The sequence below is a fragment of the Battus philenor genome, unplaced genomic scaffold (assembly GCF_028537555.1).
Source record: "Battus philenor isolate CCGP_79_NKW_IND1 unplaced genomic scaffold, ilBatPhil1.0.hap1 SCAF_20, whole genome shotgun sequence".
Taxonomy (NCBI): Eukaryota; Metazoa; Arthropoda; class Insecta; order Lepidoptera; family Papilionidae; genus Battus; species Battus philenor.
Window position 1 is genome coordinate 8,056,520 of NW_027181683.1, and position 14,056 is coordinate 8,070,575.

The 14,056-nt window shown below is 32.4% G+C and overlaps 1 protein-coding gene across 1 annotated transcript; it reads right to left on the reverse strand.

The window, feature by feature from the left end:
• Positions 1 to 5,876: 5,876 nt before the first annotated feature.
• LOC137923027 (chorion class A protein PC292-like) lies at positions 5,877 to 6,564 on the reverse strand. Its single transcript, XM_068766149.1, has 2 exons — positions 6,550 to 6,564; positions 5,877 to 6,263 (listed from the first exon to the last, which is right to left on the reverse strand). Exons 1-2 carry the CDS (start codon positions 6,562 to 6,564, stop codon positions 5,877 to 5,879), a joined length of 402 nt encoding a protein of 133 aa, XP_068622250.1.
• Between the last annotated feature and the right edge of the window lie 7,492 nt (positions 6,565 to 14,056).

Consider the following 14,056-nt stretch of genomic DNA (forward strand, 5'->3'; position numbering starts at 1 on the left):
GCGATTATCGCATATTACTCCATAGGTTTTTTAAGAAAGGCTTACAGTTGCCGACGAAGAAAAATTATTAGGATACTTTTACAACGTTGCTTAATAAACTTTTTTTTGCATATTTGAGATATTGTACGCAACTGCTCACAAAAGTGTTTCTAATTGTAAAAATAACAGAGAAAGGTAAAGGCAGGGTTATCCTTATTTCTGCTGTTTTATTAGCCTGTCCTTCGGTCCTGGTCTCGCCGCCGGTATCGGCTACGGTCTCGCCATCACCGGCCGCGCCTACGGAGGCTGCGGATGTGACATTCTGTAGACCCTTTTCAATAATACTGACTATGTGATAAAACGACGAGATCTTCCAATTAAATATATGAATCCTTACATTTATTTATTTACAACCTTTTGTTAATTGAAACTAAAATATTATAATTTCTTTTGAACAAGAGGTTGAAAATTAAATGACTAAAAACCCAGGTAGTTTATAGTTTATAAAAATCCTAAATTTATGAGACGCAGTAATTTTAACAAGGATACAAATTATCTGCACAAATCTGAAATGAAAATGTAGTTTATCTTGCAATATTTAACTCTGTTTTACCAGAAAAATGTAGCGCATGGCTAGTAGTAGTTAACTTTTTAAGTTCTGTTGTTGAATTTTTCATGCATTTTCGTGATATCAACTAGTTAAATATACTACAGATGAAATGTGGTGACTCACACATCTTATGACAATAACGACTATTTTTATCTCCTTTTTGCCAAGTAGTTAATCTGTTTATACACCACAAAGACAATTTAGATTATGCTCTATGTTTTCTTCTATTTCATTTATTCAATGGTGAAAACTACACAAACTCGTATTGATTATGTATTAGTGACTACCCGCCCGAGCCGGTAGAAGCGACTTGGCGAGGTCCCAAGAAGTCGCTAGATGAGAGCAGTACCAGACCGGTCATCGTGGCGACCTCTGTGGGAAGTCAAGTTCCTTGCAGTGCGCGTCTATGAAAAGAAGACGAGGATTTACACGCTGAAAAGAAGAATAAGGTAAACCGTCTGTGATCCAAAATTTTATTGAAATCAAGTAACTGTTTCTTGATAATTACTTTACTAGAAATTTGTAAAAACACACAAATACACAACTAAGAGTCCTGAAATAATCAGGTTTGAAATAGTATTTGATCTGCACCTAATAAAAGTTATTCCCTTATATGTATATATATATATATATATATATATATATATATATATATATATATATATTTATATAATTTAGCATATCATAGCTTGTTGAAGCCTTGTTAATGTCGTTGTTGTAAGTGCCTTTTTTACCTACCTTACTTGCCTTCTTTACCGCTTTATACCTTATAGAATTGTATGTTATGGAAGAAAAATTTAATAATTACACACTATAAACGATATAAACTTCGCGGGTTTGCTAGTTACGTTTTAAGGCTTCTATTGATTATTTATAGCTAAGAAAAGTCAACGTCTATTGTGTGAACTAGTTAATTAATATAATAATGTTATATCCTGTTATATAAAGAGTAATAAAGTATATTGTTAAACTTTTTCAAAAGGTACGTTGTTGTAGAGTTTCTTTCTGCTTTTTCTCCATAATTGTACACATTACAAAGCAGTTTAGATTAAAATATAAATCTGAATTAAAAAGAAAAGTTGACGATCAATAAGACTCCTGTTAAAAGTTCTTATGTTAAAGTAATTAATTTTAACTTTGTATCTTTGGTACAAAAAGTTTTAATAATCTTATTGTAGATTGATATTGCCATGGAAAGAAACATCTTCTTTCCATTATAATGTAGATCTATGTTATATGTTTAATTACGATAATCCATGTTACCACTTCACTATTGCTGACCGGTATGGTAAATATAACATTAGATATTTATGGCTTTAGCTATTTTACTTTGAATTTCTTGGAAAGTGAAACAAAAACCGCCTTCGTATTATGTTGATTTCTGAACTCCTTCTTCTTTTCAGCTGACGCCTATTATTGCTGCCTGTAGCCAGATGTCGTCGGTTCATCTAGTGGGGGGCCCACCCACGCCGCATCTACCGGCTCGCGGTTGCTACTCCAGATCCTTTCGGTCCTTACAGCTATCCGTTGCATGAGCGATGCGTCCCGCCTCCCAGAGATCCTTATTAACAACCTTTTACTACGTTATGGTTTATTAAAAACCTTTTAATAAACGACCAATTAAATAGGACCCACCTTCTCCGTTACTAATTGTCGGAACATTGTCATGAGTGATAAAAGTTGATAGAACTAAAGCCTGATACGTCATAAAAAAATCTATGTATGTTTTTTACTGTGAAAAGTAAAGAATTTATAATGTTCCTCTAAAATATTTCAAATTCGGTTGATTAACTCTGAAATGCGCAATATCTATACATTAACTATACAATCGTCACGTATATAGTGTTACTGTAACTGTGTCCGATGTTACTTAAGTTTTTTTTTATTGTTTAATTTTTGCAACAATAATTTTCATTTTATTACCACAAACATCGTCATCTGACGGTAAAAAATTATTGGCTTTTCGCATTCCTGTTGGAAACATAATGTTTCATTAAGTGATGACGTTATTGATTTAACGTTTTTATAATAATTATTTTAACAAACACAAAATTTTTCTTTTTTATATATTACCAGACTTCAATAATTTTTTATATTATGATTATAATGGCAATTTTTGTTTAACGTTAAATGTTTGATAGAAAGGGATAATTGTTTTAATTAACTCTCTGGTTTGTGTGAGAAAATAAGTACTGTTTTAATTTTGTAATTTTGACTTTTTTTAAACATCGAAGGATAATTCGTTATCTTTTTATAAGAACGTTTGAAAAAAAATTTGCTGTTTTTAAATTTTGCCATTAACAAAAAAAACTACTTTTATCATCATTTCAGTCTAAAGACATTTACTGCTGGCCATAGATCACCTTTTAAAATGTTCTATTACGATTTTCAATAATCAACATTTATGGAAAGAATTTCGAATTAAGCAACGTCGTAGAAATACTTTCCTATCTTGTACATACCTCTAAGCCAACACTCCAAACTCGTTATGGCGTGGAAGGAGCCCCCAACAAACTTACCGGTTAAATACAATTTCTAGTCTGATCATTTATTCGTAATATTTCGTTAATTTATTAATACTATAAGAGAGTATTCATTAATTCCAAGGCATTTTAGTCATTCATATATTTCTATAATAAAATATTGTAATATGCACAATATTTTATTACTATTCATAACATATGTGAAATCGTCGTCGTTTCAGACCATAGACGCTGACTGCAAGGCATACGCTTCCATAAATTATACCTATTGGGAGATATACCATAATCGCCACGCAAGGCAGACTGGTTGATGATCACAGTGTAGTTTGAAACTTGTAATATATATGTGCAGAGGCAATGTTATATAATTAGCGCACAAAGTGTAAATTATATACAACTGTATAACGGGAATCGAATAGGCGACCTGCGATCCCAAGTCTCAGTCCTCTACCGCTGAACTACAGCTCTGTATATTCAATAAATGCTTCAATTTTATTTCATGATATTTCAAATGTACTGAGTTGGTATTAGTTAAGGCGTAAATAATAACCCAAAATTGTATAACTTTTATTGTATGCACTAATAGGCATAATAAGCCTAAGTTTATTACAATATATTTAAGATATTTTCTTTTAGTTTAGTAGAAACATGGATTACATAGATAAATATTGCTATTATTAATAATATTTTTTGGCTTGTATATTATAACAATTTCTACCAAAAAAATGCTCTTGTACTGTTTCGTACAAACATAATTGTACTTCGATAAAAAACGTATATAAAATTAATAAATATACTTTCAAAACACTGATAAATAGCTTACCTAGAGAAATTGTAACGTGACGAAATGACGTAAGAAATAAAATGTCCACGCGGAAAATATGACGTGAATATGATTTTCGTTAATATGTATTAATTTATCCATTAAAACTTTTTCAATAATTATTCAGTCGTTTTACATTCTGTAATTTTCTTTTCATCATCGTTTTAAGCAGTAGGATTTCCACTACTGGACATAGTCTTTCCCTATAGATTTCCCATTGGACCGATTGGAAGATTATTAACATAACTAGATACATTAAAATAATGAAATTTAAAGTAAAAAAAATTATAATAGCATGACAAAATATTGCTCGCTCTTGTACAAATAAAAATAATAAATAAAATATATAGCTGATATATTGATTTCTCTTTTTCATATACTGCAGATAATATATCACTATGTGTTTTTAGACCGAATCTAGATTTTTAAGGTTAACCTTGTCTGACCTGTCGGGCTCGAAACGAGTTACCTCATTCTGATTTCAATTCTTTATTTTCGATACGAAGTAACGAGGTAAGAAATTTGTTTACTTTGTTACTTACCTTAAAATCCGTAAATACCTAAAAACGTAGCCTTATTATTGTGCTACCGTAACCGCGCCTCAGGTGGCCAGGCTAGAAATATACTATTAGCCGTTTAGGATACAGGTTGATACGGACAGCACAAGATCGGTCATCGTGGCGATCTTTATAGGATTCCTGTACTATGCAGCGGGTATCTACCTGAGCTGACATGATCACGACGTATCTGTTAATTTAATTTAATACTCTTGATTTTATTATGACTGATTATTTAATGAAAACTTTCAATGCTGCTCTGAACACGTGCTGAATTAGAAATGTTCACAATGAACATGATAATGTTCTATATATATAGTTGATAACTAATCGAATCATCCGTTTCCTTACGAGTTTCAACACGTTTTATCTATACTCCATTTGAAACTTCATATAAAACTCTTTATCTCTCTTATTAAACAGATTAAATACGATTATTATCGTCAGAGCATTTGACAAGGCTCTGTTTTATTCATTTTTATATAAGATTATACATCTAGGTTTATTTGTACACTGCACACTTTTGCGTTTGCATCGCGAGAAGAATACAGAAATACCCAAATTAATTAAAACTAGAATTAAATTGCTTACTTAAACTTACACGTGGCTTTAAGGATTCAAACGCGCCCTGGTCTCAGGAGAGCCTGTATATAAGAACTAGTACGTATATTATATATATATATATATATATATATATAGATATATATATATATGGAAAAGTATATAAAAACTACTACATATACTAAACTCTATTTGCGATGACTTAAAAATATTATTATAGTATAAAAATATCCATGTCGTAAGTTAAGCAGATAACTATGCGGCAATACAAATATTTTTCAAAGTTGTGATCCGTTAAATTATAATTTTGTTTCAATAAATATTACTACCGGTCAGCACAGCGTAGGGCATCCAGATAAAGTTGATCAGATGATCTTGTCTTTAGAAAACGTTGAATGCAAAGTTCTTGCAACCGTTTCTATTAGAATAAAATGCACCGCCTGCCAGCCCGCTGATAAATGCGTATGCGGCAAACAATGCGAATCACACAACCGCCACCGCCAAATTACTCAACACGTGTTTCACCCCTCCACGGGGCATCTTCAGGAGTTATGTTACGCCGATTAGTGCCAAACGCAGAGTCAGAGCACTAATCGGCGGGCGGTGGCACTTGTAAACTAATGAATTACAAATTTGTGATTATTTTTTTATGTTTCTTAAAAAACAAACATTGATATAGCAAGCAGGATGTAAAAAACTATAATTATAAGTAAAGGGTATAGAAGATAACAATAAATATTATTAGACTAGGGCTATAAAATCCTAATAAAATTAAAACAATGAGTTTGCTAATTATTTTATTGTTTCGATTTCAAACATAATGATGCACATCGTAAATTATAGAAGAACATTTTCGGTATTAATTAATAACGAAAGCCGCCACAACCGCATCCACCAGCACAACTTCCAACAATAGTGACAGTGCCACCGGCGGCTACTCTTCCACCGAACTCGACAGCACCGATGATCGGCACTTGACCAGTAACAGCGGTGGTACCAGCAACCATCATATCACCACCAACGGCTACGTTACCAACACCTTCTCCGCCGTATGCTTCACCGTACGCCAGAGAACCTCCCAGTCTACCGTAACCAAGATCAGCACCATAGCCGTACCCAAGATCAGCACCATAGGCGTAACCAAGATCAGCACCATAGCCGTAACCTAAACCACCATATCCGAATCCAAGGGCAGGTCCGAATCCATACCCAAAGGCAGGCGCACCGCTCAGACAAGCGCTGTACACATTCTGAAAATACAATACCTACTTATTAATAAACATCATTATAATTTCAGCCGCAAGACGTCTACCGCTGGACATAAGCCTCCCGTATATTTCCAAAAGGACTGGTTGTAGTCCGCCTGTATTCAACCTCTCCACTACCTTAACAAAGTTGTTTGTCCACCTTGTGGACGTTTTAGGTTGCTATTGTAGGTTCATGGCCTCCATTCCAGAACCATAAAGTTCCAGTGGCCATCTGTTACTTATATCAATACTATGACGAAAACCATTAGATCTTTTAATAAAAACTCACGAATTTGATAACCATTGTACTGAGTAAATGCTAATGATATTGCATGGTAACTTTGACACCTTACCAAATTGTTGAAGCGTTAATTTTTAAACTTGAGAAAAGACAAGTTCGTGCTTTCTCTAATATTTGAATAAAATAGTTAATGGAAACACAGCTTTCTGATATACATTATTATGTATTAGTTCAAAGCTGTGTGCAAAAAAGAGTTATTGTTTTTAACTTAAATTAACTGTATATATATAGTAATTACGTTTCAACTAAGAAAAAAAAGAAAACACGCTACAGAACAATACCGAAATTGATAAATGTAGTTTTTAAAAAAATATTAAAGAGGTTAATTAATTAATCACCTGCACTAAAAACACTTGGATGCACAGAAAGAGAAAAGCGAAGGCAGACATGTTTAATGCTTAAAGGAAGATATGTCCTGAATAATTTTTCATTGATGAGTCCGTATATTTATACGAATAAATTTTCTTTGTGACCTTCTATTAAAATTAACGAGACATAATTTTTAACCATTTTAGGGATCTTTAAAAGAATTTTAAAACGCTTAACATGGTTATTTAATTACTTATTAGTTGCTATTTATGACATTACTTTTAAAAGCATGTTCATTCGATAAACATTGTAGACTTTTGATTAGAAAATTATTGATAATAACGTAAAAATTAAAATTAACTCCCTGTTCCGTCTCCACGACATAGTGTCGCGGAAGTCGTTGGATACGGATAGTGCTAAATCAGTTATCGTGGCTATTTTTGGAGAGACCAATGCTATGTATTGGGCGTCTATTGGCTTATATGATGATGATAATGAATTATTTCAAGTTTTCACATAATTTATTCTCCAATATTATGACCCGATTGGAGAGGCAACGTTGTAAGAAAACCTATGCTGTTAAAAAATTAAGTTTTAGAAAAAAAAATTATAATTTTTTTTTATTACAGCAGAACCTTAAAAACCTGTAAAAAATAAGGCATTGTGTATTAGTTACGAAATTTCTTTTCAACAATATTAAGGAACGTGTGTTTTAAGTTCAAATGTCAAGGCCTAGTTTTGAAATCGCATTTAAAATGAATATGTTTTGATAAAAATATTCTCATTGTTTTAATAGATAATATACAATTGATTTATTAAGGATTTTTTTGTTTTAAAAATACGTAAAACTTATCATTTAAGGTATGAAGAATTGTGCAATCATTCAAAAAAATTGAGATTTTATTACTTATTTATTCTCGGCACATACTTATTTATTTATTCAACTAAAAATCTAATAGTAATATTTTAAAAAATAACCTACCAATGCTGATTTGGAAGCCTATTCCACAAATAAATCGATTATCGCTCTCAATGGACTCAAATTGTTTACCTGTGTAGAAAGATTTCGCTGTTATATTTGTTTCTCCTACCTAATACACGTAAATAACCGTATTACACATTTATTTTATTTGTGTTTATATTCACATAAAGAATAGAACCTTGAATAATTATAACTTAAGTGGACAATGAATATGATTAAACTACGTTATGTTATCTAAGTAACCATAAAACCTTAAGTTTGTTAATTATACAAACATGATATGTGATGACCTTTATGCCTGTGCTTTCGTATCGGAATTTATAGCTTTAATCGTAAGAAAGGTATTACAGCGCCGGAGGGACTTATTTTTGTAAGCTTATCGCTGGCTCGGGACGCCCAAGTCGAACCGTTTGTTTACCAGATTAAGAGCCTACCTGGCTAAGTCGCTAAAGAGATTGCTGCGTGACTTATTACAAGAACCGCAAGAGGGTTTAGCGGTAAGGGCTATCTATTTTAATTTTAGTTACAAATTTTCGATTACGTAGTAATGAGACAAGACAAGAGACGCGTTTACACGGTAATTTGTGACAACCTTAAAATTTAAAAAAAAAACATGCAAATGCCACAATTGCATAAATGACCATGAAATCGGATTAGCCTAGTAATTAATATAAACTAAAAAGCACTGTAACCTATAAGAAAACGATATAGCCCGATTGGCAAGTTAAAGTGGCAGTGGACTACTCGTGAAATGCAGAAATCGATGGTCGCAGGCGCCTTGAAGTTCTGGAATGGGGACAACAGATCGGAAAACGTAGCTAAGGATGTCCCCAAAAGTTGAAAAGACGACCTTGGTTAAGATCGTCATACAACGATAGATGCAGGCCGCTTCAAATCGGTCTTGTTAGAAATCTATAATTGAAGCCTAGATCCAGCTGTTGACATCCTACGGCTGAAAATATGATCAAATCATAAAAAGTATTCTTCAAACGATCTATAAATCCTTCGTTCTCTTGTTACTCAAAACTCGTTTAATTTTTCGATTCGTGGATGTCTCTTGAGGCTTGAACCTGGGCATATAAGGCATATAAGGCATGTCAGGCATCCTCGAACGCGTTAATTGACTGTCTAACCTTGTTACTTTGAGACAAAAATTGACAAAACTCTGTGTAATGCATAGGTACAATAACAATTGTATATTGTAAAATAAAATTGTGCAAAAAGCTTTCTCGTTTTATAACTTTATGGTTTCAAAATAAATTAAAAAAGTCTTAACGACTTATTTTTACGAAATTTATTTTAGGAAATCTGAATTAAATCCGGCGATGAAATGGGTGACATTAATAAAGTTTTCCAACTTGGTTCGAAATATCTTGGGTGAACTAAAAATAAACTCTGTGAATTACGTCTATTTTTATCTTTATGCCCACAGACCTTTTTTATTAATAAGTAAGAAATTTTCGTATAAATAAACTTTCTTATTTGGGACCATAAAATTCAGTAGTGGATACCAAGAATCGACAAGCGCGGCGTAAGACGTCCCACCTTATGGTGGATGCGGTGAATCTCATATAGGTTGGATACGGACCATATCCTACTGATCTTATTGAAAATCTATGTCGGAGGTCTTTGTTCAGAAGGGAACGCCCCAACGCTGAAATAATCATGATATTATATTATTATTATTTTAAGCACTGTGTTTATTTGGCAGTAAAGGTTCAATTTCATATAAAGCCATGTATATGTATAGTATCGAGTTACTTCAATATTTAACGAATGTTTACATTACTTGAAAACAATGCTGAGTTGATAATATACTTATTGCGCAACAATTTATTCAATAAACACTTGTAGCACAGCATTATTTATAAATTGCCTGTTTAGTTATAATTGCATGAAGTTGCCTATTCTATACTTAGCAGGTCAGTGAATATTTAATTGCCAATATTTTGATACTCGTATAATAAATCTTAATGCTTTAAGTAAAAAATTAGAAATAATAAAAAAAAAACTATCAATTATTTTAAATTTAGAAGTCTACTTTATAGTGAAAAGTCTCGGGCTTATTGTAGCTTTAAAACCCAAATTACTTTTAATAACTTTTTTTCCTTAAAAATTACAAGTAACTATAATGTTAGTAAATAAAACTTAAATGTTATGAAACTGTAATTTTAACCGATAAAATAGAAAAAGTTATTCTATGTACTGTAGCCAAGCAACGAATTCGAAGCACAACTTGTAATTTTTGGGCCTTATATTATATTTGTTTTTTCTCTACCAGATATTATTTGCAATCCTTTTCATTTATCTATAACATATTAAGATTTCTTTCTTTCTTTTCAGAATCATTTTTTAATCTTTTATCAAGCAATTACATTTAATCGTTTCTGAAAAAATGATATCAAAAGGATTTACCTTTATAATTGTTCAACTTCTTTTTATCGTACAGGTAAGAAATATAAACACATACATCTGTAATAGTTTACAATTGTTATAGTACTTGTAAAGATGATTTAATTAATAACCAATTCCTGTCTCCTGGGGTAAAATCCACAATTTAACAAAGCTGCTATATAAACCTTTTGATTATTGTGTTATATGCAATAAATACTTTCTTCATAAGAGGACAAATATGTATCTTCATATGCATTTCTTGGTGGTAACAAAAGTATCTTCAGTTGAAAAAATCTGCTATAGTCATAATCTTGATCTTTCTAGAACTGCGCTTGTCACTGCTCTTCATACATACAAACAAGATCCTAATATATTAAAATATGCATTACAAAAACACCGACATGAAAACTGTTTATGTGAACTAATGTATTGATCTCTTTAACGTTTTTCTATTTTTGTGCATTAGATATATTTACATTATTTGACAATGACACAATATAAAAATATAATTCTCTATTCATTATTAAAAAAAATTAGCATAACGCTTAGATATTTCGGGACAATTTAATATTGTTCAACAATTGGTGTTAACGTTGATGAAGAAATATTGTTTTCAGGCTATTACAGCGCATCCGTGTAACTTATGCGAAGAGAGTCCAAGATCTTATGGCGGAGCCTTTCTTGTAGCTACAGGTTCACCTGTTCCTCCTACTGGAATATCAGTTTTGTCAGAGAATTCTTTTGAAGGAATGTTATCTGTGGAAGGACGTTTACCATTCATTGGAACTGTAGGACTTGAGGGTGTTTTACCGACAGCGGGAGCGGGAGCTGTATCATATGGTTGTGGAAATGGCAACGTGGCTATGGTATCAGAAGATCTGGCACCTGCTGGTTTCGCTGGTCGCTCCGTCGGTGCTTATGGTTGTGCAGCTTTATTGTAATTAATACGAACCCGAAAAGACTTCAATTTATGAGCAAAAATTTACAATAAAATATGTATTGCAAAAAACGCTTTTAATTGATCCCACTTAACCAATATAAATAACTAAGACCGCCATATTTAAGTGAGATAAAACTGTTCTAAAATAAATGTTAAGATTTCATTTACAATCAAATACTATACATTGTTATCTAAAAATATAAAATATTACGTCATCTTGTACGCTTGCAATCTAGATTTACTTTAATCATTTCCAGTTTCTTGCATCCTATCACGTAAGTTAATTACGTAAATACTTTAAATCAATCAGATATAAATCATTTAATATTATTCCAAAGATCAGTTTACTTCGAAATTTCTTCGAATCATTATATTATTGATTCGCTACATAAAACAATTAAATCATGAGTAAAGTGTTGTTGCACTGTTTTCTCATTTGTCTCATTCAGGTAATATTTTCGGTAACATATTTTACTTACGCTTTTTAATTATGACAATCTTTAATTAGAGCTTGTATACTAGAAACTAAAACTACAAATTATTATTGAAACTTTTTTTTAAAAAATTCTTGAGATCTGAAAAATAAGTTGTGTATATTCATCTTTACAGAAATCCTTCAGCCAAGTTATCGCAAATTCACCTTATTATGCAAATACCAATAATGGTTACGGTCTATCCAACGCGATGCCGATAGTAAACACATTAACGCCCTCTAGTGCCATTAATGGAATGATCGGCAATGGAATATCACCCGGTCTAGCTATGAATGGTATGACAAATGCTCCACTTGCTCCAGTCTATACAGCAGTGCCAAATGAGGTTGTTGTTAATAATGTAGCACCTACGGCCCTTCCTGCAAACGCTGCTATAAGTGCAGGAGTTACTGGCTTAGAAGGCTTTTCTCTAGGCGGCATGCCTATGTCTGGTGTGTCACCAATGGGATACGGAGATGTTTCAATACTTGGAGAATTGCCCGTTGGAGGATCTACAGGAGTGACGGGAAATGTTCCAGTAATTGGATACGTAACATTCGAAGGAACGATACCGGCTGGTGGTACAGTCACCCTTGCCAGTAACTGTGGTTGCTCGAATCCTACTATTTATTAAGCTATTATTTTTGTACGCATTAATTATATGAAAGGTTGCTCACAATTACCTTTAAAGTATTGTTAATTAATATAGATGGATGTTAAAAATTCTTCATGATTATTTTACTTCAACCCACACTTATTTTGAAATAATCTATTTAGTTAAGAAAAGTGTTAAGCCTTCATTCAAAATATTTTAAGGACCTTGGAATTTGATATCACAATACATAATTTACAATTTACTACCACGAGAAGGAATTGATATATCAATGATTCTATCACTAACATTTAATGGCAAACATGAATCCGTCTTAATAACATATAAGTGATATTAAATCTTTTCTCTTTTTAATCTTTATGGTTTTGGTTAAAAACTCTTCTTCCATTTATGAGACACTCTATTTATGAAGAAAAAAAATAAGTGTTATGCGGATAAACTACACACTAAAATTATTAGTCGCCCTTACTGGTGAGGAGGTATGAAATCTCCGTAAGAGACACATCACGGCTTTTCTTACGGTCTGTTATAAATTATATCTCGTCCCAAGTTATCCTCGCTGTGTTTAATAGCGTCAAGCGTAAAGGTCCGAGATGCCGATGTTCCGAGCTTTCCTTTGCGGCTCTTATTTTTCTCCAAAACCATTACAACCTAACCTCTATAAATTCAGCTTCAATAAATGCAATCAACTTTAAAAAAAAAATTAACGGGCATATCTTAAATATCCTTAAAAATCATTTCGTACTATACAGAAAACGTTATTTCAAATTCTTTACGAAAGAAATGTTAAGATTTTACTTCCCCATTCTTAAACTAGAAAGACGGATGGATATAAAAAAGAGAAGGCGAAGAAATTTACGCTCAGTTTAATATTGTTGGATAAGAGTCTTAAGGTGGAGAATTAGGAATAAGATCAAGTGCTGTGTGTTGCACGTACTCTAGTTTCGACTTATCATGAAATGAAATTACCTAAATCATATCAACATATGAAACAAGCATTTTTGAGCTGGAAATGCTAAAATCAAATCTGATCGGCTTTAACGGCATTCAACTAGGACTATTTTTTATTTGTAATGCAACTCTTGATGTCGAAGGACGCCTTTTAGAGCATGGTTGCACAGACTTATTAAGACTAGGGGCCACTTGGGCAAATTATGAACTGATGGTGGGCCGGCCGCCAGAAGTATAGGTAATTAATTTTTTTGGGTTTTATTCTAGAATAGAATTCAATATTTTTCGAATGTACGAGAGTATTATTGTTGTTGTCGGCGGGTCACCAGGATTTTACCGGCGGGCCGCGGTCTGTGCATCCATGTTTTAGAGTAATCAACACCGTAAAACGCATGTAGCGCAAAGATCCTCAAAACTGTATTGGTTTAAGAATTGAAGAAATTTTAGTGCTATTGTAACCGATATACAACGCTTTTGATATAAGGGCGGTGAGAAGGTGGAAATTATTAGACGCTTTGATCCATTTATCCACCAGCAACGCTCGCGGCGGCGGCGCTCATGCTTTTTTGTATCACAGCCTCCTTACTAAGCAGTGCTTTTTCTAAGCCACCGTATTGCGGTTTAAGTATCAACATAATACCACAAATTTAAATAAAATCATAGAAATGTACCCATATTTATTTCCGTAAATGAAATAAAAATTTATTAATATTCTTTAAAGCTTAATCACCATATACTACTTTAAATTTGGTTTAGGAGTTCTTACTTATTTATAAAAGTTTTGGAATTTATCACACAAATCGTATGTAAGAGTGTTCGCATGGTTTTAAATT